This window comes from Passer montanus, unplaced genomic scaffold, assembly GCF_014805655.1.
Source record: "Passer montanus isolate IOZ18808 unplaced genomic scaffold, ASM1480565v1 scaffold174, whole genome shotgun sequence".
Classification (NCBI taxonomy): Eukaryota; Metazoa; Chordata; class Aves; order Passeriformes; family Passeridae; genus Passer; species Passer montanus.
This window is the reverse complement of record NW_024364715.1, coordinates 390319-415672: the sequence shown is the minus strand read 5'-3', so window position 1 is coordinate 415672 and position 25354 is coordinate 390319. Positions and strand designations below refer to the sequence as shown.

Below are 25354 nucleotides of genomic sequence, written 5' to 3'. Positions count from 1 at the left end.
GAGTGCCGTGTCCTTTGTCCCTGGGTGCTCTCCAGGCAGTGCCACGCAGAGCTGGTGTGTGTCAGACACCAGGGGGGCTTTGCTCCCAAGGCTGGGGGAGCACCAGGGTGGGACACACCCCATGGAACCAGCAGCAGGTTTTCCCCACTTTTCTGCAGACAAAAGGTTTGTATCCCTTTTCTGGCCAGGCATGCCATGGAACAGCTTCAGCTCTAAATCCTCAGCACTAGATTAATCCATGGCTTTTCTCTTCTTACCCATTAATTTACCTCCTGCAAGCCTCTGCTCTGCAGTGTGGGATGATGGATTTGCAGCTGGGGACCAGCCCTGCCCCAGGAGCTGCTGAGGCACACACACAGCCCCTGCTTCTCCCAGCTCTGCTGTCCCAGCAGCTGCTGGAGAGGGCCCTGGCTCCAGAAGGGAAAAACAAAAGGATAAAAAGCTGACTGTGCTGCCCTGGGTGGGATGAGGGGCTTGGAGGTGCCAGACCAAGGACTCCCACCTACAGAGTCAGTGCCCACAGGAGGCCAAAGACAGCACCAGAGGGGATGCCCACCCTGCAGACAGATTCACTGAAACAGCCGGGGCCTAGTGAAGAAAAATCAACTGTTGGCTTTAATTATTGCGTATGTCTTCGTCTCTAGGGCTAGGAAAATCTCAACTGGTAAATATACATTTCATCAGAATGCCCTTGGCTGAAATACACCATTAGCACATTCTTCAAAGTTACAACAAAAGTCTTAGAAATGTTAAAAAGGGATTTTTTTTTTTCCTTTACTAAAATAAAGGAGTGCACCCCCCACCCCGACAAGGCGCTAGGACGGACAGACGGGAACTGTTGGCTGTGCAAAGCAGAGCGTTGATTACAGTAACAGAAAGAAGTCGGGACGGGAGTGGGGAGCCTGCGTAGCGCTGGGCGGGCGCAGCGGTCAGGTCAGCATGTCCCAGAGGCAGCAGCAGCAGAGCGCGGTCCAGCACGCCGTCAGGCAGGCGCTCTCGCCCGTGTCGTCCCTCCGCCGCTCCTCCACGACGTACACTGCGGGCACAGAGGGCTGTGAGGCACCGAGCGGGACAAGAAGCAGGGGCGGCCCGACCCCCGGGACAGCTCCCAGCACCCTGCAGCCCCTCCGCTCAGCCCCCCTGAAGGAGGAGCTGGGCCCCGGCCCTGCTGCAGCCCTACCACACACAGAACTGCCTCCTGCCCCAGCACGACAGGGACTCGGCCCACAGGGAGCAGTCCTTGTTCCAGCTCTGTCCCTCCTCCCCGTGAGGGGACTCCCAGCCCTGTCAGCTCACCCGAGGCACAGGCTAGGAGGTGGCAGCGCAGTGCAGGTGCCCAAAGGCTGCAGGCAGCACCTCATGAACAGGAACCATCTCTGCCCCGAGGCTCCTGGCAGCCTGCTGGGATGTACTGCACACTGCCAGCTGCCTGAGCACACGGGAGGGAGCCCCAGGTCGGGTGGAGCTCTCAGGGAGGGTCTCCTACTTGAGGCCGCTGTGCTGCTTGCTCTTTGTGCCAGTTCCTGAGGCAAATTAGGACAGTTTATCTTTGGCTCCTCCTCACTGAGCCCAGGCTGCCACACCCAGAACCGCATTGGTCTGAGGGCAGGTGGATGACTGTCCTTCCTGACAGCTTTCTTGGCTCTCTTTGCTGTGGTCTGTGTGGGAAACGTGCCCTCACACAGGAGTCCAAGCCAGGCAGGCAGCTGGTGCTGGACACAGCGTGCTGGCAGGCAGAAAGAAGCCTGGGCAGCACACAGCTCATGGCACCGAGGGCAGGTGGGTGACTGTCCTTCCTGACAGCTTTCTTGGCTCTCTTTGCTGTGGTCTGTGTGGGAAACGTGCCCTCACACAGGAGTCCAAGCCAGGCAGGCAGCTGGTGCTGGACAGGCAGAAAGAAGCCTGGGCAGCACATAGCTCATGGCACCAGCCTGGCTCTCCCATGGGCTTGCTTTGTGCCTAGGAAATCCTTCCCCAGTCACTCCTTGAGCTCTGCAGAGCGATGGGCAGAGGCTGATGTGCTCCAGCTTACACGATGCCACAACCCTGGCACCCCCAAGTGAGGCAGAGAGGGGGAATCCCCCAAGGCCTGTGTCCCCCAATGTCTGTGCTTGGGGACAGCCTGTGCCTGAGCCTCAGGCAGATTCTCTCTCATCAAGGGGAATAAAAGAGAAGAGGCATCCTCTGCCCAGGCACAGCCCAGCTCCAGGGCAGCCCCTGCATGGCACCAGCACAGCACTGCGGTCCCCTCTCCCTCTGACCATTCAGTCACAGCAATATCAGGAATGTCCTCCAGGAATGTCCGGATGGAGGCACCCTTCTCCCTTCAGCCCCAGGAGGAGGTGGCAGCGCTGTGACAGGCCGTGCTGGAGCGGAGAGGTGCCACACTCTCCTCCCTCAGGTGCTGCTGTCCCTGCCCACCCCTGCAGAGCCCTGGCTGGCACCTCCCAGCCGGAGCAGAGCAGGACCTGATGGAAGCCCGGCGCCCTGTGCTGCTGCCAGGGGAAGGCGGCACGACCTCCTCCTGCAGGGCAGGGCTGTTCCCAGGGCCAGCCCCTGCCACACCCGCAAGGAGGGCAGAACAAGGTCCATGGCTTGTGAGCCGGGCACCCGGCTGCCTCTTTCATCCCCATCTCTTTCATCTACAGACCCATCCCATCCTATCCCAAGGGGAATATGTCACATGGCAGACAGGACTTTGGTCAGGCCCCTCCCTCCTCCCTGCACTCAAAGCCACGCTGGAACACTTGCAAAGAGAACGTGGAGGCTTGGAGCCCTGACCTTACACAGCAGCGTGGCAGCAGCTCTGCCCTGCCTGCTCTCCATGGAGAGGTGACCCAGGGGCTTGGTCTGGACTTTATTTACCTTGTGGATCCAGGAGCTCTAAACAAGCAGCTCTTTGGTGTGTTTGTTTGCTCTAAGAAGGTCCTGTTACAATCAGTGGAGGTAAAACACACACTAAATGCTCCAAGAGTCCTGTGTAAGATGGTGACATCCCTGTGCTGGAGCCCTGACACAGCCCTGGCTCCCAACCACCTGTCAGGTTCAAGCTGTCACCTCTGAACCATGGGGAGCTGGATTCCTGCTGCCAGAGCATTGCCATACCCAAAACTGAGAGCCCCAGTGCCCTGAGACATGCAGATCCACACCACAGAGGAGGCTGCCCTTTGCCAGTTAAAATCAGCTGTCCAGGACTGCAAGAAGTGTCTGCCTGAAGTATTTATGATGAATCCATTAGAAGTTTTAAGCTACAGCCGACAAAGCATGTCCAAGGCATGTACAAAGTGCTGTTATGAAACACTTGCTGAAATATTGAAGGAAATGGCTTTCCCCAGCTTGGGCCTGAGCAGAGGGAGCTGGGTGCTCTCCTCACAGCTCTCAGCTGGCTCCTGTTGGACGCTGCCCCTCTGCTCAAGGGGTCACAGTGTCCACAGGCATCACCTTGTCCCTGCCAGCCAGCCCCTGGCACTGCTGCCATGGCTTGTGCTGAAGGGGCTGCCCAGAGCTGGACGAAGGACAGTCACAGCTGCCCTCTAACAGCTGGGGGCAGGACCAGGACAGGGCAAGGGACAGCAGCCATGCCAAGGCTTTTCCAGGACTCACCGTGGGTTTGGGGTGAGCCTTTCTGTTAGAAACAGTGCTCATGTTTTTCCCTCTTCTTTCTTCTGCTAAAAGCTGGAAGCCATTTAAACCAGCAGCACATTGTGGCAAAAGCACCTTTCTGCAGAAACCCTCTGAAAACCCTCTGCCCCATGGCAGGCAGCTGTGGTGCTTCAAACCCACACACCTTCCAAGTTCAATGAATGCCCCAAAGCCAACACCTGAAATACACATTTGAGAGGTTGCTGCCTTCCACTGCAGAGCTCCTCTCCAAGGAGAGCAAATCTCAAGGGCAGCTCTGCCACTGCTGCAGTCTGAGTGTGCACACCATCAACACTGAACTTTCATATCTGGAGAGCATCTGGGCAATGCTCCGAAGAGAGACAGCCACCCCTCCTCAGAGTTTGTGAAGCTTTCTTTGAAGTCGCATCAATGCTTCAGGAGTTGCAGATTTGTCACTGTCACCACACAAATTGCCAGAGAGATTTTAACCACAGATACAGCATTAAACAGCTTTTCTGATTTGGGTGTGAGGCTTGCAGAGGACAGCTGAAGGGTGGTCAGCTGTTCAGCCACAGCTACCACAGCATGCAAGCTGAAAACCAGCTCAAAGACAGGCTGGATGAACTGCTCCCAGCCCAGCCCCTCACCAGCCTAGAGACACTCTACACCAATCTGCTAATTTTGGACACCTGACTGTTGGCTTGAGGGCACTATCAGAGTGACACAAGTACCTGAGGAAGGACATCAAGAGCATGTGGTAGCAGCTTCACCCACTCCTCCCAGCCCATGCAGTGCTGTACAAACACAATGTCAACACCCCAAACACCACATTCAAACCCAATCCAAAATCTCTCAATGAAGGGAACTGTGGCTTTTGTGATATTCCTCAGTGTCTGAGTGCCTCCAAGCTGAAGCCATCCAGTTTTCTATGGTGAGCTTTACTGGGGATCTCATCAGCTGCTTTGTGTCTCTCTTTTGGCCAAGGTTGGGCACTCCAACCACCCCCTACAGCACAAAGGGTCTTTGTCACTACGATCAGAAGCCTGGTGGTCCCAAAAAGAAGAGAAACAAGGGTGATTTCTCTTGGAGGCACTAGACAGCACTCAGTTCTAGGCTCAGTTTTTGATGGTTTCATTGTTCTTCCTAAAACAGGATGGGAGAAGGTATAAACTGAGAGACCCTCCCACCTCCTAATCAGCCTTAAAGAGCGTAGAGCACCATGAATCATGCTTACCCTGAAAATGGTATCAGTCCCTGTAATCACACAGCAGTGGCCTGCACAAACCAGTGCAAATAACTCCCACTTTGTTTTTAAAACAAATACTACAATACCTTCTTATTTCATGTACAGTCTGCTTTATCTTGAGCATATACATTTTGTTTCTTCTCACACCTAATTGATACGTTAATCATTAGCTCCATGAAGGAAAGGAATGAGCTGTGCTTTTCACCCAGTTTGGCACAAACTAAAATAGTGACCTTAAGACTGCAGTGCCCCTCACTGCAGTGCTGTACTGGGTCTACAAGGATTGAAGTACAAGGGCTTTGATGCCACAATCAGCCCATCCCCTCCCAGGATCCAGGCACAGGCATCACTGCCAAGGTACCACCTCACCTACACGGGTGGTGACAGTGCCTGAGAGCCCCTGAGCTCTCCCAGGAGTCCTGCTGCACACCACAGGGGCCAGGCCCTTGCCTGGGTGTCTCAGGTATGACAGGAATGACATCCAGGCACAGAGAGGCAGCAAGGGGCAGGCTCAGTGCCTGGGCAGAGCACAGCTCAGCACCCACCACCCTCTTAAGGTGGCAGGGCTCAAACCCAGTGCCCTGAAGTTTATTCTCCTTTGGCCCAGCCGTGTGCCAGCACAGACCCTTCACCTGCACTCCTGGCTATGAGGCAAGGCCTGGGGCACATGAGAGGAAGCAGCAGTGGGTGATTTACCAATCATTGCTTCTGCAGCCCAAAATCCTTCCTGTGGTACCAGAATGGCTGTTTGCCATGGGAACAGCTGGTCAGGGCAGGAGTATTACTTAATACCAGAGTCTCATCTGGGGGGGAGTGCACAGCACAGAAGGGATCCATAAGCCTCTTCCCACTCGTCAATTAAGTGGGTTTTATCACAAGCCACTTCTGCACCAAGAGCTTTGTTTTCTCTTCTTCAGCAAGCAAGAAATGTTGCTCACCACCTCTTAGAATGATTTTGTGCTAAGTCAGGTCAGCCTGTGCATCTGCTTTTACTTCAAATCACTCTCACCCAGGTCCTTGGAAAGCCTTTCTGTTCAGGATGGAGGCCAGAGAAGGGAAAGTCAGCACAAGTGAATCCAAGGGATGCAGAAGTGACAGCAACAGGAAATCAAATGTCCCTGAGTCCCTGGGGGTGCACACTCTGGTCTGCAGACCCAGAGCTGCAGGAAGAAGGGCCACCCAGCTGTGACCTCCCAGACTTCCACTTCTCCTGAAATAAACCCCCCACAGAAAGCAAGTGCAGAAGAGATTGCAAGACTGGGGAACAGGGACTAAACTTCCATATGAGTTGCCACCAAGGCTTCTCTCTGCACAAGCCTCCAGGGCACAGCCTGGGCACAGATGAGATCTAACTCCCTTGGCAAGGAAGGCATTTAATTGTTCTTTCTCTCCTCTGAGGGTATTGCTTGTGTCTAACAGCTTCAGGCCTGTAATTTCCCAGCCCCCCAACTCCTTCCTGCCCAGAGGCTTTCACTGTGTGCACGGTCTCTACCAACACCACACTCAGATTTCAGGAAATACCTCAGTACACTCCTGAAACAGATACCAGAGCCAGATGGAAATTCAATAGCCCACTTCCAAGCAAAAATCTTCCAAAGCTGCAAAATGCTCAGAACAAGTTTCCCAACTCCCAGCTCCAAACACAAATGGCTCCTGCCAGAGCCATCTGAGCAGAAAGCAAGTGTCACAGAATGAAAATACCACAGAGCACAGGCATGTCCACCTGCAAATCCAAATCCTGTCACCAACAGCCACTGCTGACCCAGCCCAGATTTCAGCCTGGGCTCAAGCAGAAACAACTGATCCACAACTACTCTGACCAGGTGTCACACCTCTCCCTCTTCCATGGCCACATGCCTGGGCTCAGCAGGTTTGGAAAATTCCTGCCTTTCTGTTCCTGTAAGGCTGAGCAGCTCCCAGGCTCACCCCAGAGAGCTGTTCCAGCTTTCAGGAAGCTGAGCAGGCCACACATTTCAGGGAAATCACTGTGCAGGTGAGCCAAGAGAGCACTTTCCAGAGCCAACACTGCACTGGGCAGAGCTGCTCCCCTCTCACCCAGCAGCCTGGAGCCAGGCACGGGTGAGGGCTCAGCAGGAACCAGGCAGAAGATTTTCCTACTGCTAAGCTCATGGCTGGAAAAGGTTTTGTGTCCTCACCTGAACACACAGGGATGGGATTAAGAGGTCTTGGAGTTAATGGAAGTGATACTAATCAGCATTTATGGTGTATCAATGTGCCTGGGAAGGGTTCAACCTCTCTGAAAGGCACAAGCATTCCTTACAGGAGTCAGCACACCTTCTGTAGAGTACTCAGGTCTTGGCAGGATGTCAGCAGGCATCAGCCAGCTCTCCAAAGCACAAAACCCCCAGCACACAGGTTAGAAGTGTACAGGAGACGTGTCATATGAGAAACAAACTTTCCCTCAGTTCAAATGTACAATAATTCAGGGCTTCAGACCCTCCAGCCTGCTTCTAGACTACAACAGATGAGAGACATCTCCCAAAACTACGGATTTTGAGAATTTTCTCCAACATTTTTTTTTTTAAATCAGTGAAATCTTAATTTACTGTTAAGGCAAGATGTTTTTGACCTAGTCAGCTGCAGGGCTGAGAACAGCTCAGTCCTCAGCCTGTATCAGTGCTTACACTGAAAATCAGTCCTAGAGTTAAACAAGACCTGGCTTGGAGGGATTTACACAGCACAAACTTCATCTTACAAAGGTCTTGCAATCGTGCTCTGGGTGACTGACAGGAGGAGGGACAAAGCCCAATTTAAAGCAAAAGGAAATGTGCCCCAGTGAGATCCTCCTTGTGCAGCCCCACAGGGCCAAGTCCCACAGTCTGTGCAGTGCTGGGAAAAGGCTGTGCACAATTTGCTCCTCACCCAGCCTGGTGCCAGCTGACAAGGACTGGAACAGCAGCCCCATTTAAATCAGCCCACACTGGAGCCAGCCTTGGCCTCCTGAGACCAGTTTGTCTGCAGCATGACTTCAGATACTGGACCTGAATAGGGAATAATTTTCTTTCCATCAGGTTTTTATCAGATTACTCCCTCCATGGGGCTGAGAAGCAGTGGAGGTGAGCTGAGACAGCAGCCCCAGGACTGCACTGTTTGCCAGCCAGCAGCCCCTGCTGCTTGTGCAGCCAGGGACAGAGGGAGGGATGATACAGCAGTCCTGGAGGAGAGAACGCTGGGTTTTAAAGCACACTAAAGAAGGAGATAAGAGGACAACTGCCAAGTAAGATTTATTTTTTTTGGCAGGACTCCAGCATCTGGAGTTGCAGCTCCTGAAGGTACAGGAACAGTTGAACTAAATGCTCTGACAGACTACTTAGACAGAGAGAGAAAGCCTGACCTCCAAATTAACTCCTGGCAGGGAAGGCTCAGCTCCACATGGTTTGGGAAGCAAGGGGGGTAACCACTGAAAGGCACTGGAGAGCCTCACGATTCCAATCCCCTCCTTTCCACACAGAGGCAGGTGAAGAGGAAAATCCATCCAGGCCTGCAGCAGCAGGCAGAGCTGTATCTAGGTGACCTGTTTATCCTGCAGCTGGACAAACATCAGGAGGCAGACAGCATCACTGTGACTATTACTCTTATCGCAGCCGGCTTTGCTGCAAGTAATCAACTTCCAGAAATAAGATTTCCACCCTGTGTGTACAATGGCTCAGACGCAATCCTGAGCTCTGTTTGCCTTCAGTGCCTGCTGACAGAGCCTGGTTCCCTTTGGCACAGCATGGAACAGCCTCATCCATTATGTTGGCATGTATCAAAGGGGAGTGGAGGTAGAAGTAAAACTGCTCAAATTGCTAGCATCAGCTTCTGCTTTTAGAATTAGTATGTCACTTTGTACTTTGGTTCATTCCACTTCTTTTTAAAGCATACCTTTATCAGCTGCATTACATTTCACCTCTAATTTACATAGACAAGAAAGTACCAGCTGACCAGTCAGCAGTTACTGTGGTTTCCTTACGCCAGCTGATAACAAATAATGAAAATACTGGTGGGGAAATGAGATGTCTTCTGGAACGAGGTGTTTTCTTCCTCTTAAGCAAGCACCTTCTGTAAAGAAGAACCTGCTCCCTACACAACGCTGCACACAGGAAGCACATTGCTAAAGCTGTGTGTTTACCAGCTTTCTTCTGGGGCAGGCACATCTGGGGCAGGCACTGTGGCACATCTGCCCTGTTCCAGGAACTCTCACCCACATGGACTTTGTGTGGACAGACACAGAGTCAGCCCTCAGCCTCTGCAGCAGGAAAACTGCAGACAGGGATCAGCATGTCAGCTCCCAGAGCTAGGAAGCTGAATCAGACACCCTTAAGAACAACGTCCCTCAGGCCCAGCACACACATCAGCACCTCTGAAGGCAAAGGACAAGCTGTTTATTTCTAATGGGCAATCAGTTGCCAGCCCTAGCAAGATGTGAGACCTGGGGTTCCTTTGGAGACTTTGGTGTCAGTAACCTGGTGAAGCCTAAAAGCCATCCATCCAAAAAACAAACCCATGAGGGCTTCTGTGCCACCTCAGCCAGTCACCAGTGAGTCTCCAGCTTGCTGCTCCTTTATGTGGAGAAAAAACATTTGCTTTGAGGCCTTTCACACCCTGAGGTAGCTGGGTGACTCTGAGGGGGTGCAAGCTTGTGCTCCATCCCCTCTGGGAGAAGGGGCCAAGGAGCACTGGGATCAGCTGCAGGCTCCCTGTCCCACAGTGCCCTTTGGGGGTGGCCACGTGGCAGTCATAGGGCCCCACCACTGTCTTAACCACAAGCTGATTTCTGCACCCCAGACATCCTTGTGGCTGCTAATCCTGCCCAGACAGCCCAGAGGGGAACACACGTGCTCTCCTTGTTCAGAGCTGTTCTGGACTGCAGCTTCCCCCAACAAGCCTTTAGGTTTGTCCCCCTATCCAAAGGCATACTGAAAAGGTGGTGACATCCCTTTCTCAGCTATTTGTTGCAGTCACTGCTCACTGGACAGCAAGAACTTTCTCCTTCCTACCCTTAGCAGCACTCAGGTTAAGCTGCTTCCCTGTTACATCTCAGATGCAGCTTTAATACAGAAAGTGAGGCATGTGAAGATTTTTTACTTCTCCAAGGGCCAGGGGGACAGCCCCATGTCCATTGCTACTCCTGACAGGCTACAAATTAAGATGAAACAACACCATCACCACAAAATGCTACTTTACCATCAGATTCTGAGAGCTCAACAGTAATTATTCCACCTGTGTGATCCACTCAAGACTAAAATATGATACATAATTACTTCCACACATTAGCACATTGGCTACAATCTACAACATAAGAGCCCGCTTTGCAGTCTGCCCACACAGTCAAATAATGTAAAGCATAGAATTCAGAGTATAGCAAATTTCCTAGTTTTCACTGTGGACACACACTTGCTCAGAAATACTAATGTACTACCTGGAGTAGCTTAATTCATTAGATTAAGCAAAGTCACGTAGGAGAGCAAAACATCCGCTCTGAAAGGAAAGCATCCACACAGTAGCTCTTCCCAGATAATTGTTGGAAACACCACAGGAACTGACAAGCCACATGAAATCACACTGGACCAGCTAGGCTGACTGCAATGCCTTGATTAAATTTAGATGTCAATTTTTTATATTAGAAGTTCAGCCACACCAACAGATACATAGCACTAGTGTAACAGATTTATAAAAGAGTAGTTTTTTTAGAGACACCCACTCTAAACTAGACACTCCTGGAGTTCCTAAACAAAGCCCCTTTGAAAGCTCTTTTACAGTGTCAGAGAACAAAGCTCAGGTTCCAGCTTGACAGACTGGCCAAAAGGAGCAAGGGGGCGGGGGGGGAAGGGTGTTTAACAGAAGGAGAATGAAGAAAAAGAAAGCTTTTGCAGACAAATGGAAAGTTATAGCCCTGATTTCACTTTGCAGACATCAATAAATGTGTTTAAAATAAATACGTGCCATCCAGAGGGACCTGGACAGGCTGGAGAGGTGGGGGAATGTGATCTCATGAAGTTCAGCTGGGTCCAGCAGAAGCTCCTGCACCTGGAGCAATCCCAAGCACAAACACAGGCTGGGTGGAGCATGGATGGAAAGCAGCCCGGGGGGGGACTTGGAGGCAGGGTTAGATGGATTTTGGGGAGAAATTCTTCCCTGTGAGGGTGGGAAGGCCCTGGCACAGGGTGCCCAGAGAAGCTGTGGCTGCTCCAACACAATAATTGTTCAAGTCCAGGCTGGATGGGATAGTGGAAGGTGTCCCTGCCCAGGGCAGGGGGTTGGAACAGGCTGATCTTTAAGTTCCTTCCAACTCAAACCATTGTATAATTCTATCCCTTTTTTACATCTACTTCTGCAAAAGCAGAGCAAATCAGAGGCTCCCAAGGCGGGTTCAGAGACCACCTGTAGCTGCAGGAAGGCAGCTCAAGGGCAAGACTTACCAGAAGTTTTTGATTTATGGGTTAGACTGCTGCTTCTGCAGTGTGTTAGCTTAGGCTAAAGAAAATCAAACCTCCTGCAGAACAAGCCTGGGCTCTCAGTGAAAGACACTCAAACACTTGACTGCTTGTCCCCTCCAGTTTCTTGGTGCTGGTCCACAGGTTTGTGAGAAGAGCAGAGGACATCCAGTGCCATCAGTTCCCTGATCCAGTTTGATATGAGATCCTTCAAGCTTCCAAGGCAGCAGAACTGCCTCAAAGCCACAGCCCCTGTGTCCCCTCAGCCCCTGCCAGCACATCTCTTTGTGTGGCTACAGCAAACAAGCAACACTGGCACCAACCAAAGATGTTCAACATGGGAAACAAGGAGTCGTCCCCTGCCTAGTACTAAGAAACATCTCTTAGCCACCCCAAAACCCCAGGGAAAACCCTGATTACACTTCAAGTCCATGTGGTGGAAGTGGTGGGAAGCATCACCATGCTGCTGCCTCCTCCTCCTCCAAGGCAGGGCTCTCACTCTGTTACAGAGGAAGTTGAACTCATGATTTGCCCTCAATTCAGGTTCTTATTCCCTCACACCAGTTGTTCACTGCTAAAATTTGGGCCCTCCTGATAGACCCACATCACACTGTTCAAACCCACTGAACAGTCCCACCTCTCTCAGCTTCTCCTCACAGAAAGGAGAAGCTCTGGTCCTTTAATCATCTTCTCTGCCTCTGCTCTGGCAATCTGAGCCTGCAGCAAGCCCCAGGAGAGCAGCAGGTGCCAGGGCACACCAGTGTGCCATACTGTGGGGATGGCACACAGACGGACCAGCCAGCTGCCAGAGGGAAGGTGCACCATCCTCCCTCCCTTCCCCAAAAATCTGGCTTTTTCCACAGAATGATAATAACTTCAAGAAAAAACAAAATGCCCAGGAATGAGTAGATCACTTGGGCAGATACTGATGGGCTCAAGAAAACCTAGGCCCATTAATTCATAGGAATTGTACATTTGCATATTATAAGCTTTAACTGTGCAGCCTTTGGCTGAAAATTATCAACCAAGAGACAGGTGGAATGAGAGTTGTGGCAAATCTAAAGCCTGTGAAACAACCTCAGCATAAGGATTCCCTTGAGGAATCAGCAGTAAGGATGCTCAGCAGTATTCTCCAACAACCAGAGAGAGAACTGTGAGAGACACTACAGCAAAACAAAGCACGAAAACAAGCTGTAAACAAAATGGCCACTTCAAACAAGTCTCCACCTCCTCCAAGGCCATTAGGGCCAGGTGAACACTTTCCCTCAAGGTCAGCGTGCACTCATGTGAGGCAAACAGTGTCCCTGCCAGGTGCTGCAGCTGCTCAGCCATACCTGTGTTTTTCGGCCCGTCTGCGTACACCGGTCCTGGCGGCGGTGGCGGCGCGTTCTGCCATCCATACTGGGGATATCCTTGGTAGCCTGGCTGGCCTGGCTGGTAGGGCCCGGGGGGATAGCCAGGGTAGGGGCCAGGGGGCCCCCCTGGCTGCTGTGCATAGGGTGGGTACGGGGCAGTCGGGCCCGGGCCGGGGTACGGTGGAGGATTATCGTAGCTCATGTGGGATGCAGAATCTGTCCTGCAAAAGAGGGAAACAAACAGGACAACTGGTTTGCTTTTGTCTGCTCATCCATGACCATCTGAGCTCCATTTCACACTGCTCTCCAAGGGCCCTACGTTGTGTGAGAAACAGACTTCACAATACCTCATCAAGCAGCAAATTTATTTTTAACCCTATCACAGGGGCAGGGAGGGAGTTGAAGTGATTTCTCTAAGTGACACAAGCTTAGCTGAGCAGGAGTAACACTCTGCCTTCCAGTCATGCATCAGCTATTCACCCTAAGTCTTGCAGCAGCAAAGCAAAACCCTCTGCTTCCACTCATGAATTAAAATGCTTTTAAGAGAGATTCAGAAGTGGTTATTTCCTGTTTCTGTCAATATTGGAAAGGAAAACAATAGAAAAATGCAGCCTGTTCCAGGCATATTTGATAGCTTTGACAGGAGAAGGAGTGAACACAAATGTCCATTACACTTCTGCTAATTGTTAAAGCCTCCAGACCACTCTGGAGCAAGGCTGTATATGAATAATTTCCTGATGACACTGTACCCCAGCACGTTGTATAGTCTTCCAGTCATACACAACTGAATCATTAAGCAGCCACAAGAAATTAGGGCCTCGGCTCAGCCTCATTCAAAAAGCAACATTAAAGATACCTCAGAGAGTTGATGCTCATGAAGCCCATGTTATGCATTACTCATGGCACCGCCACCAGAAGACAAGACTGTCACAATGCTGCAATTTTAATGAACCTCTAAGCAGCATGACTAAGCAAACCATTTCTTACATTAGGCTCCTGAAGCTTCTCCCTGTCTGCAAAACATAAGTGTATGTTAATATCCTACAAATTCAGGAACCTTCCTGGCTGAAGCAGCTGAACCCTGCCATTTCCTTCCCCGATCACAGGGTGCAGACAGATCACCAGTTCCCCTTTGCTACCCACCTCCGCCCCCACGGCACAGGGAGAACACCAGGAGCACACTGCCGCGGCCGGGCTCGCCGAGGCAGAGCGGGGCTGGCCAGCAGCATCCCCTCGGGATGGCACCGGGACGGGCACGGAGCCGGCCCGGGCCGACTGCTCAGCACTCGCTCCCACCCTGGGGGACGGCAGCAGGAACCACGGGCACACCCAGCAGCTGGGGCTGAGGCAGCCCGGGGGGTTCCAGCCCGGCTCGGCGAGCGGAGCCCAGCGCGGCTGGAACCCAGCCGAGCACGGATCCCCAGCCGAGCGCGGATCCCAGCCCGGTGCGGATCCCAGCCCGGCGCGGATCCCGCCAGCCGAGCACGGATCCCCAGCCGAGCACGGATCCCCAGCCGAGCACGGATCCCGAGCCGAGCACGGATCCCGAGCCCGGCGCGGATCCCAGCCCGGCGCGGATCCCCAGCCCGGCGCGGATCCCCAGCCGAGCACGGATCCCAGCCCGGCGCGGATCCCGAGGCTCTCGCTCGTTTACACGCTGCTCCTGCCCGGAGGTCGGCAGCACGATGGTGCCAAGCGGCACCGCGCACGCAGCCCGGCTGATCCCACGCTGTGCCTGCGACCCAGGGGCTGCTCCAAGGGGACAGGGCTGCCAACCCCCTGCGGGACAGCGAGGAGCCCTTGAGGCTCGCAGGCTGCAGCTGTCACTCACCTGAATTCATCCTAGCGCTCCTCTTGTGTGCCAGGCACAGCCACAGGATCACTGCCATGCCGAGTTGGACAAGGACCCTCCAGTTCACTGCCTGGTTCTGCACAGACACCCCGACAGCCCCACCCTGTGCCTGGGAGCATTGTCCAGGAGCCCCTGGAGCTCTGGCAGCCTGGGGGCTGTGACCATTCCCTGCTCAGTGCCCCCAGTACCCTCTGGGCAAAGAACCTTTTCCTGATACCCAATCTAATCCTGCCCTGACACAGTTCCAGCCATTCCCTGGGTCCTGTCACTAGTCACAGAGTGAAGAGATCAGTGTCTGTCCCTCCTCTTCCCTTCACAAAGAAGTTGTCCCAGCTAACTGCTAAGGCAGTGCTATACCCTGCAGACGATGCCTTTTAATGGCTTTGTCAAGAGTTTTAACTGCTTAAGCAAATGCCAGGGATTACAGGAATTTTATTTATGATTTGTTTTTTTTTCCCCACTGTGAGGCCAGCCAGACCACTTCACTGCTCACTTTAGAACTGACAAGCACAACATACACTTAACTCAAGGCTCTTTAACGCTGCACTGCAATGCAACGCCCCTACCAAGTCTCCAGCAAGGAAATTCTTCCTTCGGGGGGCAGGGAAAGGCAGGCAGCCAGCCCTACAACTCACTTCAATGCAATCAATTAGAGAACTGGGACATACCAGGCCACTAATGCTCATCTAACCCAGAAAATTGTCCCAAAATAACATCGAAAAGCAAGTTTCCAGGGAAGAACAAGGCCAGAGTGAGTGTGTGTGTATACCCACAGACCACTGCGTGCTGCAGAGGAACCATTTGGTGCCCAGACACGGCCCAGCCAGCCCTGTGAAGGCCCTGGTTTGCTCAGCCTCCCTGACCCCATGTACACCTTCCATGCCTGCTCCTGGCACGAGGGAATCCAGGGCTGCTGCCTGCCTTGTGGAAAACTGCCTCCTGCCCCATCAGGGCGACTGCAGCAGCTCACCCTCCTGAATTTAGGGATGCACCAAACCTGGGAGGTGGCATGTGGGAACGCCCTGTTCCAGATCAAAGAGCCCCAGCCCATTGCCTGCTCCTTGGACAGGGGACAACCTCTCCATCCATGTCCCCCTTCTCTGTTCAAGGGTGTAATTTCACACCCTAGGTACAAATACATGTGTTTTTATATACACACACACACAAGGCATCCAAAGGCAGCAAACAACAGACCATGTTTTGTTCATAAACCTTAAGCACTCCCTGGGCTTATCTTGCTTCAATGAGCACTGTCCAGCTCCAGCAGATGCACCTGGATTACTTCAGTTTTCAAGGTCCTTCTGCCCAAGAGGATGGTCAACTCAGTCCACGCTTCCAAGGGAAGGTCAGTCTTCCTTTCTGTCCCTTCAGATGCATAAATTCATTTACCCACATTCATTATCACTGGCATTTTAGTGCTGAAGCAAGGTTTAACAGATGCTGTGAACTCAAATTCAGTCAGCAAATTGTAACAAACTCAGCCACTCCACTGCTCCCAAGGGGACTCGTGCTGGGACTGCTGGGGGCCACCTTTCTCCATCAGGGCTGGCCATTCACTCCCTTTGGTAGCCAAGCAGGGAGCCTGCCTGGCCTCTGTGCAAGGGAACAGCCAGAATCCCTTTGGAGCCAGTGGAAGCACCAGGCAAAGAGCTGAGATGGGGATCAGGTGTACCTGGTACAGCTCAGAAATCCCTGAAAGAGTGTGGTAAGAAGACAGCCTGGTTAAAACCAACAGACATGGTGGGTGAACAAAAAAACCAGCACATCAGCAGGTCTGCAGAAAGGTCTGTGAAATGGTCAGAAGGAGTTAAAAATCCAGTGGCTTGAGCAAACAGGGAAGTGGCAGCACAGGGAACAAGAAAGAACCACTCATGTTCTTTGTTTACCAGCTCCGTGTTAGCCATGTCAAAACAATTTTGGAAGAGAAGACCGGTTTGGAGTGGAGGCAGTAACTGAGATTTCATCTGCTGATATGGGAGAGGTACCGAGGGGAAAACTGGCCAGAACCTCCTGACAGCTGGGCAGAGACAGCAGAACAACAGAACAGAGGAAAAGATGGAGACTAAGAAGAGCATATTCCACAACTGAGGGTAAAGTAACATAACTGAGATTAGGCAAGAGATAAAAGAGAGTGTCCAGCATGAACACTTTCAGCAGCCACTGAGGATTTGTCTGTGATGAGTGAGAAAACTCCTGAAGAATTCATCAAGGCATTCAGCAAACCCAGGTGGGAGCTGTGGAGCCTAAGTTCTTGGAAAGAATCTTTCCTTTTCCCCCAGTTTCACTGCCAGTCATCGCTACACGTACACACATTCCTCCTTGCCCTTTTTGAGCTGTGTGACAACACTGAAATTTCCTTCAGTCTCATGACCTCGTACATGACTTTATACACTTCCTAGCCCTATTTACTCCCATGGGTATGTGTTTGCATGGCAGGGTTTTGAATCATGAAGCAGATACTTTTCAGAGACATACCTGAGCTCTTAGTCAAACGTATCACCAAGCTTTGCTGTGGGTTCTCACCCCAGCCAGTAATTCTGTGTGAGCTGCAACCAGGATCAGCCCCTGTGAGGTTGCATGAGAACTTGTATCTGTGGCTTTCCTGGTCAGCACCTCTCAGAGGCAAAGCTCAGAAGAAGGAAGCCAGCCACCAGTAAAGCCCTTTGCCTTCCATGGCACTGCAGGAGGTCCAGCAGGAAGAGCCACTACAGAGCTCAATGGTCCCTGCACAGCCTCACAAAGAGATTTCCTTGCAAACAAAGAGACTTCCTTGACTGTCACTAAGCATTTGCCCTGTCTGCTGCTGTTTAACAACAGAGAAATTGCTAATCCATCTGAAGAGAATGGCAAACCACGTTCCTGTTCCTCCTCCCCACCGCATCAGTACTTTTGCTAAGGGGCAAGTTCATTGGTACATCATTGTTTTCTTAAGTTACATTCAAACTCCTTTGTTCCACACTGCTAAGTAAACATCATTTCCCCTACCCCAAGAGCAGGGTTTCATTTTTAAACAAGCTGCTTACCATACCCCAGCCAGAAGGCTGCAAAAGGTCTGCAAAGCAGAAGTCACTGAAGTATGGTGTTGTATAGGAAATGCACATGACCCCAGATGTGTATGTACACACAGAGGCACCAACAGGCAAGAACCACCATCCTATGGGAGAATATCAGTCCCTCTACAGCTGTAACCTGGCTCTGGCTAAGGCTTAGCAAAAGGTGCAAGTACAGAACTATAATGCTTTGAATTCACTACACACAGATATATATTTAGCTTGTCTATTTTGGCAACCGGTCCTTAGAGAAACAAATTTCACCATTAGGCTTTGAAAAGACTTCTGATTGCTTCACACTTACTGCCTTGTACAAGGCCAGCAAACCAAGGCAGCTGCTGCAGAACTAGTCAGTCATTGCTCCTGATCCTCCTCTTCCAGCACAATCATGAATTTATTATAATTTTCTTTTTTCAGACATCTCTCCTGAGCTGAAGACTGTGTGCTTCAACAGAACCTACAACATTCCTTGATTATTCTTTCCGGCCATCACCGTGCCTTTTAGTGTCACCATTTGTCTGGGAGGAAGCAGGCAGACTCTCTCTGCACAGTGCCACAGCTGTCTCCTGCTTCCCACCCCTTTCCCAGCCCACTCCCAGGGCAGCTCTTGCCATCCATCAAGCTAAAAACAGAGCTCAAGTTGCGCTGTACGTCACTGCAACTGCGAGCTCCTTCCAAGTGGGAATAGCTGCTGCAGAGCCTGGCACTGCACACGTACAGCTCACCCAGAACAACACACAGCCTCTTCCTGGAAAAGCCTCAGCTTCAGCCTGGGGAAGGCTCACCATCCACAAGTTGCCACCTCTAAAACTAGGAGCAAAGGAACAGGAAGCCTAATTTAGATGGCTCTTGGCTACGTCACTCTGTAAGTGCAGCCCTATGGCACACCCTGGCCTGCACAGGGAGGACTTTAGGTCAGAGGGTAACATGATACATGAAAATAACCAAAAATGAAGAGAATAAGGGAAAGCACATTGGAAGAACATTTTTCTGTTAGCACAAGGGGTGCCCAAACAAAGCCCCCTCGGAGCCTGCCAAGATGACCCAGTTTCACCCTTTTTCCTTCCTCCAAAAGGCCACGTAGAAGGCTGGCACTCCCAAACATCTCTTGGGGTCAGACTAATTATGGCCACCATAATTGTTGCCTAAATGATGGGGGAGCAGTAGGAATCTGCTTCTACCTGTTGGTACCTTGTTACCTTGGCAAAACTGAGGAGAGCACTCATAAAAACATCTGTATTTTTACACAGTAGTCACAGCTACTAATCCACTGGCAGCTGGATTAGTAGCTGGTCTACAGACAGCTGCCTGCAAGTCAGATCCTTCAAATGCAATCTCCAGTGCAGGCAAATCCATTAAATAAAGAACTGTGCATAGTGGTGAGAGGACAATCTAACCAGGGTGCTGAAACAGGGTGAAATGCCTTCTCTTGCACACGGAACAGTGCAAGAAACAGCCCTATGAAAACAAATGGGGGATTAGTAAATTAAACAAACAAACAAACCAAAGAAAATGAGCAGTCTGGAACACAGAAGAAAACCCCCCACAATGATCCAAAAGCAATTAGCAGATTTCTGGAATTTAAAGGTGAGAAGTTGCTTGTTTTTAGGACAGCAGAACAAGCATTGCACCTCGTGCTGCTGTGGTCAGGAGGAATCACGTTTTGGGTATGGCAGGTATTGATTCAGCTGGTCTTTGCAGAGATGAAGATGGAGGGCAGACCCTGAGAAGGACAACTGGGGCACCCTGATGTAACCCACCCCTTCCAATGCCTGCAGCGCTAGGAAGTAGTTTTCCAATACAGAGCTCTAATGGAAAGTACATTTAACATCAACAATCCAGCTCCTGGCAACCAGCCTAGCATTTAAATTACATTTCATATGAACAGTATCCAAATGAAAGAGAGCACAAGTGGCTTTTAAATGGCACTGGCTCCGTGTTTCCCTCTTACCAGCTTATTTGTCAGCTCCATTTAGTGATTGTATGAAAGGTATGTTAAGGATAAAATTGTAAGAGATGCCATTCTTGCTCAGTTTGCTTCCAGGAAAAGCTTCCTCCCTGATTTGCCCTCCCACTTCACCAGGTAGCTCCATCAGCCTAGACTAATAGCTGAGGGGGAACAAGAGCTGCCTCCACCTTTTCTGACAAAAGCTGTTTGAAACTACTTTAATTTCCAAAATGCAGGTCTAGGCAAAAGCAAAAAGCCTAGCTTTGTGCTGTGAAAGGAAGAGCTAAAACCTCTGTTCAAGCCCATTTCCTTAAGAGGTGTCCTGACCCCAGGACACTCACAGTCCTTGGGAAGAGGGACAGTTCCTCGTGTTCAGTTGAGTGGCTGTCAGGCATCTCCTGCACAAAAACAACTGCTGCTGCTCCTGTGGCTGAAGCCACCAGAACAGGCAGCTCTGTGCAGTGAGCAGTGGTTTGGAAGAACAAGCATTTAACCTTCCTGAGCCAGGTATTCCCTCCTCCTGGTATCCTCCAAGCCCTCCAGAGATCTGAAGTCTGCCCATGTGTGAAAATGGAAAGTGAAATGATGTTTGAGGCTGACACTGGTGTCTCTACAAATAGTCCCAGCTCCCCAGCCCCACTGTCTGCCCTGGCTTCTTGGCAAAACCATATGCACACTTCCAGGTGATTTTGGTTTCAGAAACCAGGATTTGATCAGTGCTAAAGGGCTGTCATGCTGACAATTGTTGCCTCAGAGGCAACATCCCTTGTGGAGCTTCACAGTCACAGATCTCCACAGAACTCTTACCAATGCACCCTCACACCCACACAGGATTTTGTGCCAGGATTTTCCTTCTTCAGACAAATTTCAATGTCTCATCAATTGTTACCAACACAAACCTCTTCAGAAACACTACCCATCACTTACTGCCTGCCCCTGTCTACCTACAGGTTCTGCATGGCAGAAGGAAAGTATGAAGCTGACTTCGTCCCTGCAAGAAAAGCATTAGTGGGAAAAACCCCAAATCCAATGCCCTGCTATTATGTGCACTGCAGCTTTATGGGAGGGAAATTGTCCAGTTTTTCAGACATCTGAAGAAAGGTTTTAGAAAACCTTTAGATGAAATATACTTTAACACCAGGAACTAACAAAGATGGAAAGCATCACTTCACAGCCCCTCAGGTGGTGTCAGCCATGGTACTTGTTGCTGACACACCAGGTGAGACTCTGTCCAGGTACAGCAGTGCCTGGGCAAAATACACCAAAAAGCAAAGTCCTTTACAGAAATAATTTCGGAGAGAAGCATCAACATCTTGATTTCAGGTTTTGAATGCTTTTGCATGCACTGCTCTTGTTCAAGTGTTTGTATAATGTATTGCCTTAGATAATTCTGGAAATACATGACCATAATTTGCTGTTAAAGTGGTGTACTGACTGTTTAAAAGTGCAACAAATATCAAAACAACAAAAAACTCAATGAAAACATCTGATTGTCCTGTAAAACTAGACCTGCAAATAACAGTTAAAGCAAGCAGCTTTGTCGGTCTAAGTGAAAAGAGAACGTGAAACAAACAGTTTGACTGGCAAGAAAATTAGTAAGCACAGATAATACATTTGTATGTTATTCAGATGGTGTTCTGGCAGCATTCCAGCCATGGAACAGCAGCAGTCTTTCAGGAACACTTCCCCAGCTCCGAAGCACTGGTGGATTAAGTGGGAGATAGCACCCAGAGCATGATGATTTTCTAGCACCTCAAGCAGAAGCACGCTGGCAGCAGCACACAGCTCCCAAGGCACGGCTATGCTGCTGTGTGCAGACAGAAATACAGGCATTTTCTGCAGCTGAGATCTCATTACTCAGAAAGAGATTTCCATGATAGGCTGGAAAATGGAATGAGACTGAGATTTCTTCGCCCCCCTCCATGTTGTTTTCTCACTTTTTCTGCTTTTCCATATCTTTCATGTGGCTCTAACATGATGCTTTATTTTGCCTGTAGGGCGTATGCAAAAATCCTCTTTAATGTCTGCTTGTCACAGCCACTCCCAGATTCTCCCAGTGGTCACCAAACCAAGAAACCTTTGTCTTACCTTGTCAGGGGCTGAAAAACTTCCACACATCAAGGGACTGTCCTCAATAGCTGGTAAGACCAAATAATACCTCAAGAATACATTAGAATCCTAGAGTGGAAATCTCTTTCTCTGATATTTAAGTGACAGAAAGAGCAGCTTTTGTTCAGCATAAGGAACACAACAGACTAGATGCTTCCAAGGAGGTCCATTCCCCAAAGCTTCTGCAGTCTCACTGGAGCACAGCACTGCTCCCTCCCAGGACAGGGCACTTCCACACAAGGGGATCCCGGCTGGGAAGAGCTCCCAGGATACAGCTGGGAGGGCAGCCCAGCCTTTGCCTGCCCCTCAGCAGGAATCCTGGGGAAGGCAGCCTCTCCCACGCCGGCTGAGCAGGCTCCCTGTGGAAGGCAGGCAGGATGCCAGGCCTGGCAAGGCTGGCCGTTTGCTTCAATGGCTCGGGTCCTTCCTATCTTCCCCTATTCCCAGAAATGACGCTGCTATTTTCTGCTCATTGAGCCATCGGGTTTGAGGTCAGCAGCAGGAAGTTGAGAAAGGCAGGATACACGACCCAGAGAGTAGAAAATATCAATACTGACAGCAGAGAATGAGTGAACCTGCCCATTCAAGGCTCCAGTGCCCACGAGAAGTTTTCAGGGAGCCCTGACAAGCTTCCATCCGTGCCACAGAGAGATCACAAACAGGGGACACAGGAGAAATGCAGACCTGTTTCTTGAACATCCAGAGTTACCCTAACTTGCTCTGCCCTCATAGAAAAAGAAAATCAGGCAAGATATTCATCTGATGCTGCACAGAAGTACCCCAGAACAGGCAGCTCCTCTGTTTAGGGCACACAAAGGCCTCCAGGTACTCCTCTGTCATCCCAGTGCAATGCTACGAGCAGGAACATCTCTGCTCACAGTCACTGAACACCTCTGGTTTTCTGAGCAGCAAACCACTGCCAATTTTAAATGTACCATGGCCCGGGGGGACACAGGGCAGCAGAAGAGCAGAGCTCTCTGCTCTGACTGACACCAGGGCACCGCCTGGCAGGGTCTGCTCAGACACAGAGCCCCCAGCCATGTCAGAGCCTCTCCTCTACAGGACAGTCTCCTCTTCGACCTCTGCTGCAAGGACACCCACCAGTGTCTGCAGATTATCAGTTACAGCTCTCACACCATTTGGGGAATGACAAATCAGTATTTGACAAAGACAGCCTTTACAGCATGTGAATAAGGGGAAGAGTGTAGCAGACTTCGTGGTTCTGAAGTTCCTGTGCTTGGTAAAACCACTATTCTGCACAGCAGAAGATTATTATCTAACATGCACATTAATCCCTGACTGCCCCCAAAAAGCACTGAAATACGATCAGAAAAATTTATAAAGTCTCAGTGTTTTCAGCCTCCTCCTCAGTCTACCTGATATAGTAATATTATTATCATCATCATCAAAAACTTCTAGGAAGAGTCACTTATTATTTAAGCAACTGATGAGAAATACCCCACTGCTAGCACAGCAGCACTTCCCACACCTTGTATCCTATAACTGTATTTACACAGCACAAGGAGAAGGCAGCTGCTCAGCACAGTCATTATAACTCACCCACACTCACTACCTTACCCAAACTTACCCTATTTACAACCAGGCTGTTCACACACGTCTCGTAGTAGAGGCATCAAAAGCAAAGGCACCTCTTTTTTCCCTTTCAGCCAAAGCTAAACACGAAGCTGGGACGAGGGGGGCAGAGAGGGACCCGCTGCCGGGGTGGCACATCCATGCGACACAGAGGACACGAGTGCTCTCCGCCCCTCATTCTCCTGTTTCACCGTGACATTTAATTATCCAAATGAGGCGTCCCCAGCTACAGCAACAGAAAGCATTAATCCAGGACAACCATAATGGCTTTAAACCACACGATGTTTAAACAGCACTATTATTTTTACTCCGAGCGCTGCCGCACCTCTCTACACTGGACCAGCCCGAGCATGGGTACCAGCCGTGCCGCGGTCACCACCGCGGGCTGCCAGGGACCGCGCGGGTCCGGCCCGTCACCGCGGCGAGCCTTCCTCCCCATCCTCCTCCTCCTCATCCTCCTCCTCATCCTCCGCGTCCCCATCAGCCCCGCGCCCCCACCCGAGCCGCGCCGCGCCGAGCCGAGCCGAGCCGAGCCCGGCCCAGGCCCCGGCCCCTCACGCAGCCCCGGTACCTGCGCCCTGCGCGTCTCGCGCCGCCGCCCGCACCTGCTGCGCACCCCGCGGCACGGTGACGTCACGGGAGACAGGCCACGCCCCCCGACGGGGCGGGCACGTCACGGCCCGGGCCCCGCCCCAAGGGGCGTGGCCGCGAGTGGGGCGTGGCCGAGGAGCGACCGGGGCAGCCCCGGGCCCTGGCCCTGGAGACAGGCCACGCCCCCCGACGGGGCGGGCACGTCACGGCCCGGGCCCCGCCCCAAGGGGCGTGGCCGCGAGTGGGGCGTGGCCGAGGAGCGACCGGAGCAGCCCCGGGCCCTGGCCCGGTCATTGTCCCGGTCATTGTCCCTGTCATTGTCCCTCCCCTGTCGCAGCTACTGTTCTTGTCCCTGTCCCCGTCCCAGCTGCTGCCCCTGTCCCTGTCGTTGTCCCTGTCCCAGGTTCTGCTCTTGTCCCTGTCCCAGCTACTGCCCCTGTCCCTGTCGTTGTCCCTCCCCAGTCGCAGCTACTGTTCTTGTCCCTGTCCCTGTCCCAGCTATTGTCCCTGTCCCAGCTGCTGCTCTTGTCTCTGTCCCCGTCCCTACCCCTACTCCATCCCTATCCCAGCTATTGTCCCTGTCCCAGGTTCTGCTCTTGTCTCTCTCCCTGTCCCTACCCCGTCCCTGTCCCAGCTATTGCCCCTGTCCCAGGTTCTGCTCTTGTCTCTGTCCCTACCCTGTCCCAGCTATTGCCCCTGTCCCTGTCGTTGTCCCTGTCCCAGGTTCTGCTCTTCTCTCTGTCCCGACCCTCCCTGTCCCAGCTATTGCCCCTGTCCCAGGTTCTGCTCTTGTCTCTGTCCCTACCCTGTCCCAGCTAGTGTCCCCTGTCCCTGTCGTTGTCCCTTCCCTGTCCCAGCTACTGTTCTTGCCCCTGTCCCTCTCCCAGCTATTGCCCCTGTCCCAGTCGTTGTCCCTGCCCCAGTCGTTGTCCCTGTTCCAGTTACTGCCCCTGTCTCTGTCCCTGTACCTCTCCCTGCCCCGTCCCTGTCACAGCTGTGGCCCTTGTCTCTGTCCGTGCCCTGTTCCTGTCCCAGCTGCTGCCACTGTTCCTGTCCCAGCGCCATCCCTGTCACACCTACTGCCACTGTCGCTGTCTCCATTCCTGCTCCTGTCCCTGGCCCAGCTGCTGTCACTGCCCCTGTTCCTCTGCGTGTCCCCGTCCGTGCCTCTGTCCCGGTTGTCCCGGCCGGTGTCCGGGGCCGTGCCGCGGGCAGGGGGTCCCGGCAGCTGAGCGGGGCTGTTCGGGGTTGAACCAAGGACGGACGGGGGGCACGGGAGGCACCGGGGGCAGCCTCAGCCTGCTCAGGACCGGGGCCAGCAGCACTGGGACCCGGAGAGCCTTGGCCCCACCGGGGACCCCCGGGCACGGCAGGGGCTGGGCCGGGCCCCAGAGCCCCCCAAACCCGCCCTGCTTCCCCTCCCCGCGGGCTGGACGGGACACCTGGCTGGCCACCGGGACCTTTGCACGGGCGCTGTCGCCTTCTGCTGATAGCGGGACACGTGCGTAGGAGAGGGTCCAGGCACAGAGCCTGGGAAAGCAGTTACGGGTTTGCCCAGATAAAATAGGTC

The 25354-nt window shown here is 52.1% G+C and overlaps 1 protein-coding gene across 4 annotated transcripts; it reads right to left on the bottom strand.

The window, feature by feature from the left end:
* Window positions 1-588: 588 nt before the first annotated feature.
* On the bottom strand, window positions 589-23897 carry CYSTM1 (cysteine rich transmembrane module containing 1). Of its 4 annotated transcripts, none has more exons than XM_039704392.1 (3): window positions 23765-23897; window positions 12621-12862; window positions 589-1036 (listed from the first exon to the last, which is right to left on the bottom strand). In XM_039704392.1, exons 2-3 carry the CDS (start codon window positions 12841-12843, stop codon window positions 930-932), a joined length of 330 nt encoding a protein of 109 aa, XP_039560326.1. In that variant the 5' UTR covers window positions 12844-12862; window positions 23765-23897; the 3' UTR covers window positions 589-929. The 4 variants fall into 4 exon arrangements, with proteins under 4 accessions (XP_039560326.1, XP_039560328.1, XP_039560329.1 ...); XM_039704394.1 differs by having other exon boundaries at window positions 23769-23823; XM_039704395.1 differs by lacking the exon at window positions 23765-23897 and adding an exon at window positions 23519-23636.
* Between the last annotated feature and the right edge of the window lie 1457 nt (window positions 23898-25354).

Bases quoted from the DNA above. Each gene is read 5' to 3' on its own strand.
- CYSTM1 (XM_039704392.1), bottom strand. From the start codon at position 12,843: ATGAGCTACGATAATCCTCCACCGTACCCCGGCCCGGGCCCGACTGCC. The intron at 1,037-12,620 runs GTATGGCTGAGC...CTGTGCCCGCAG, and splicing joins AGACGGGCCGAAAAACACAG to TGTACGTCGTGGAGGAGCGG.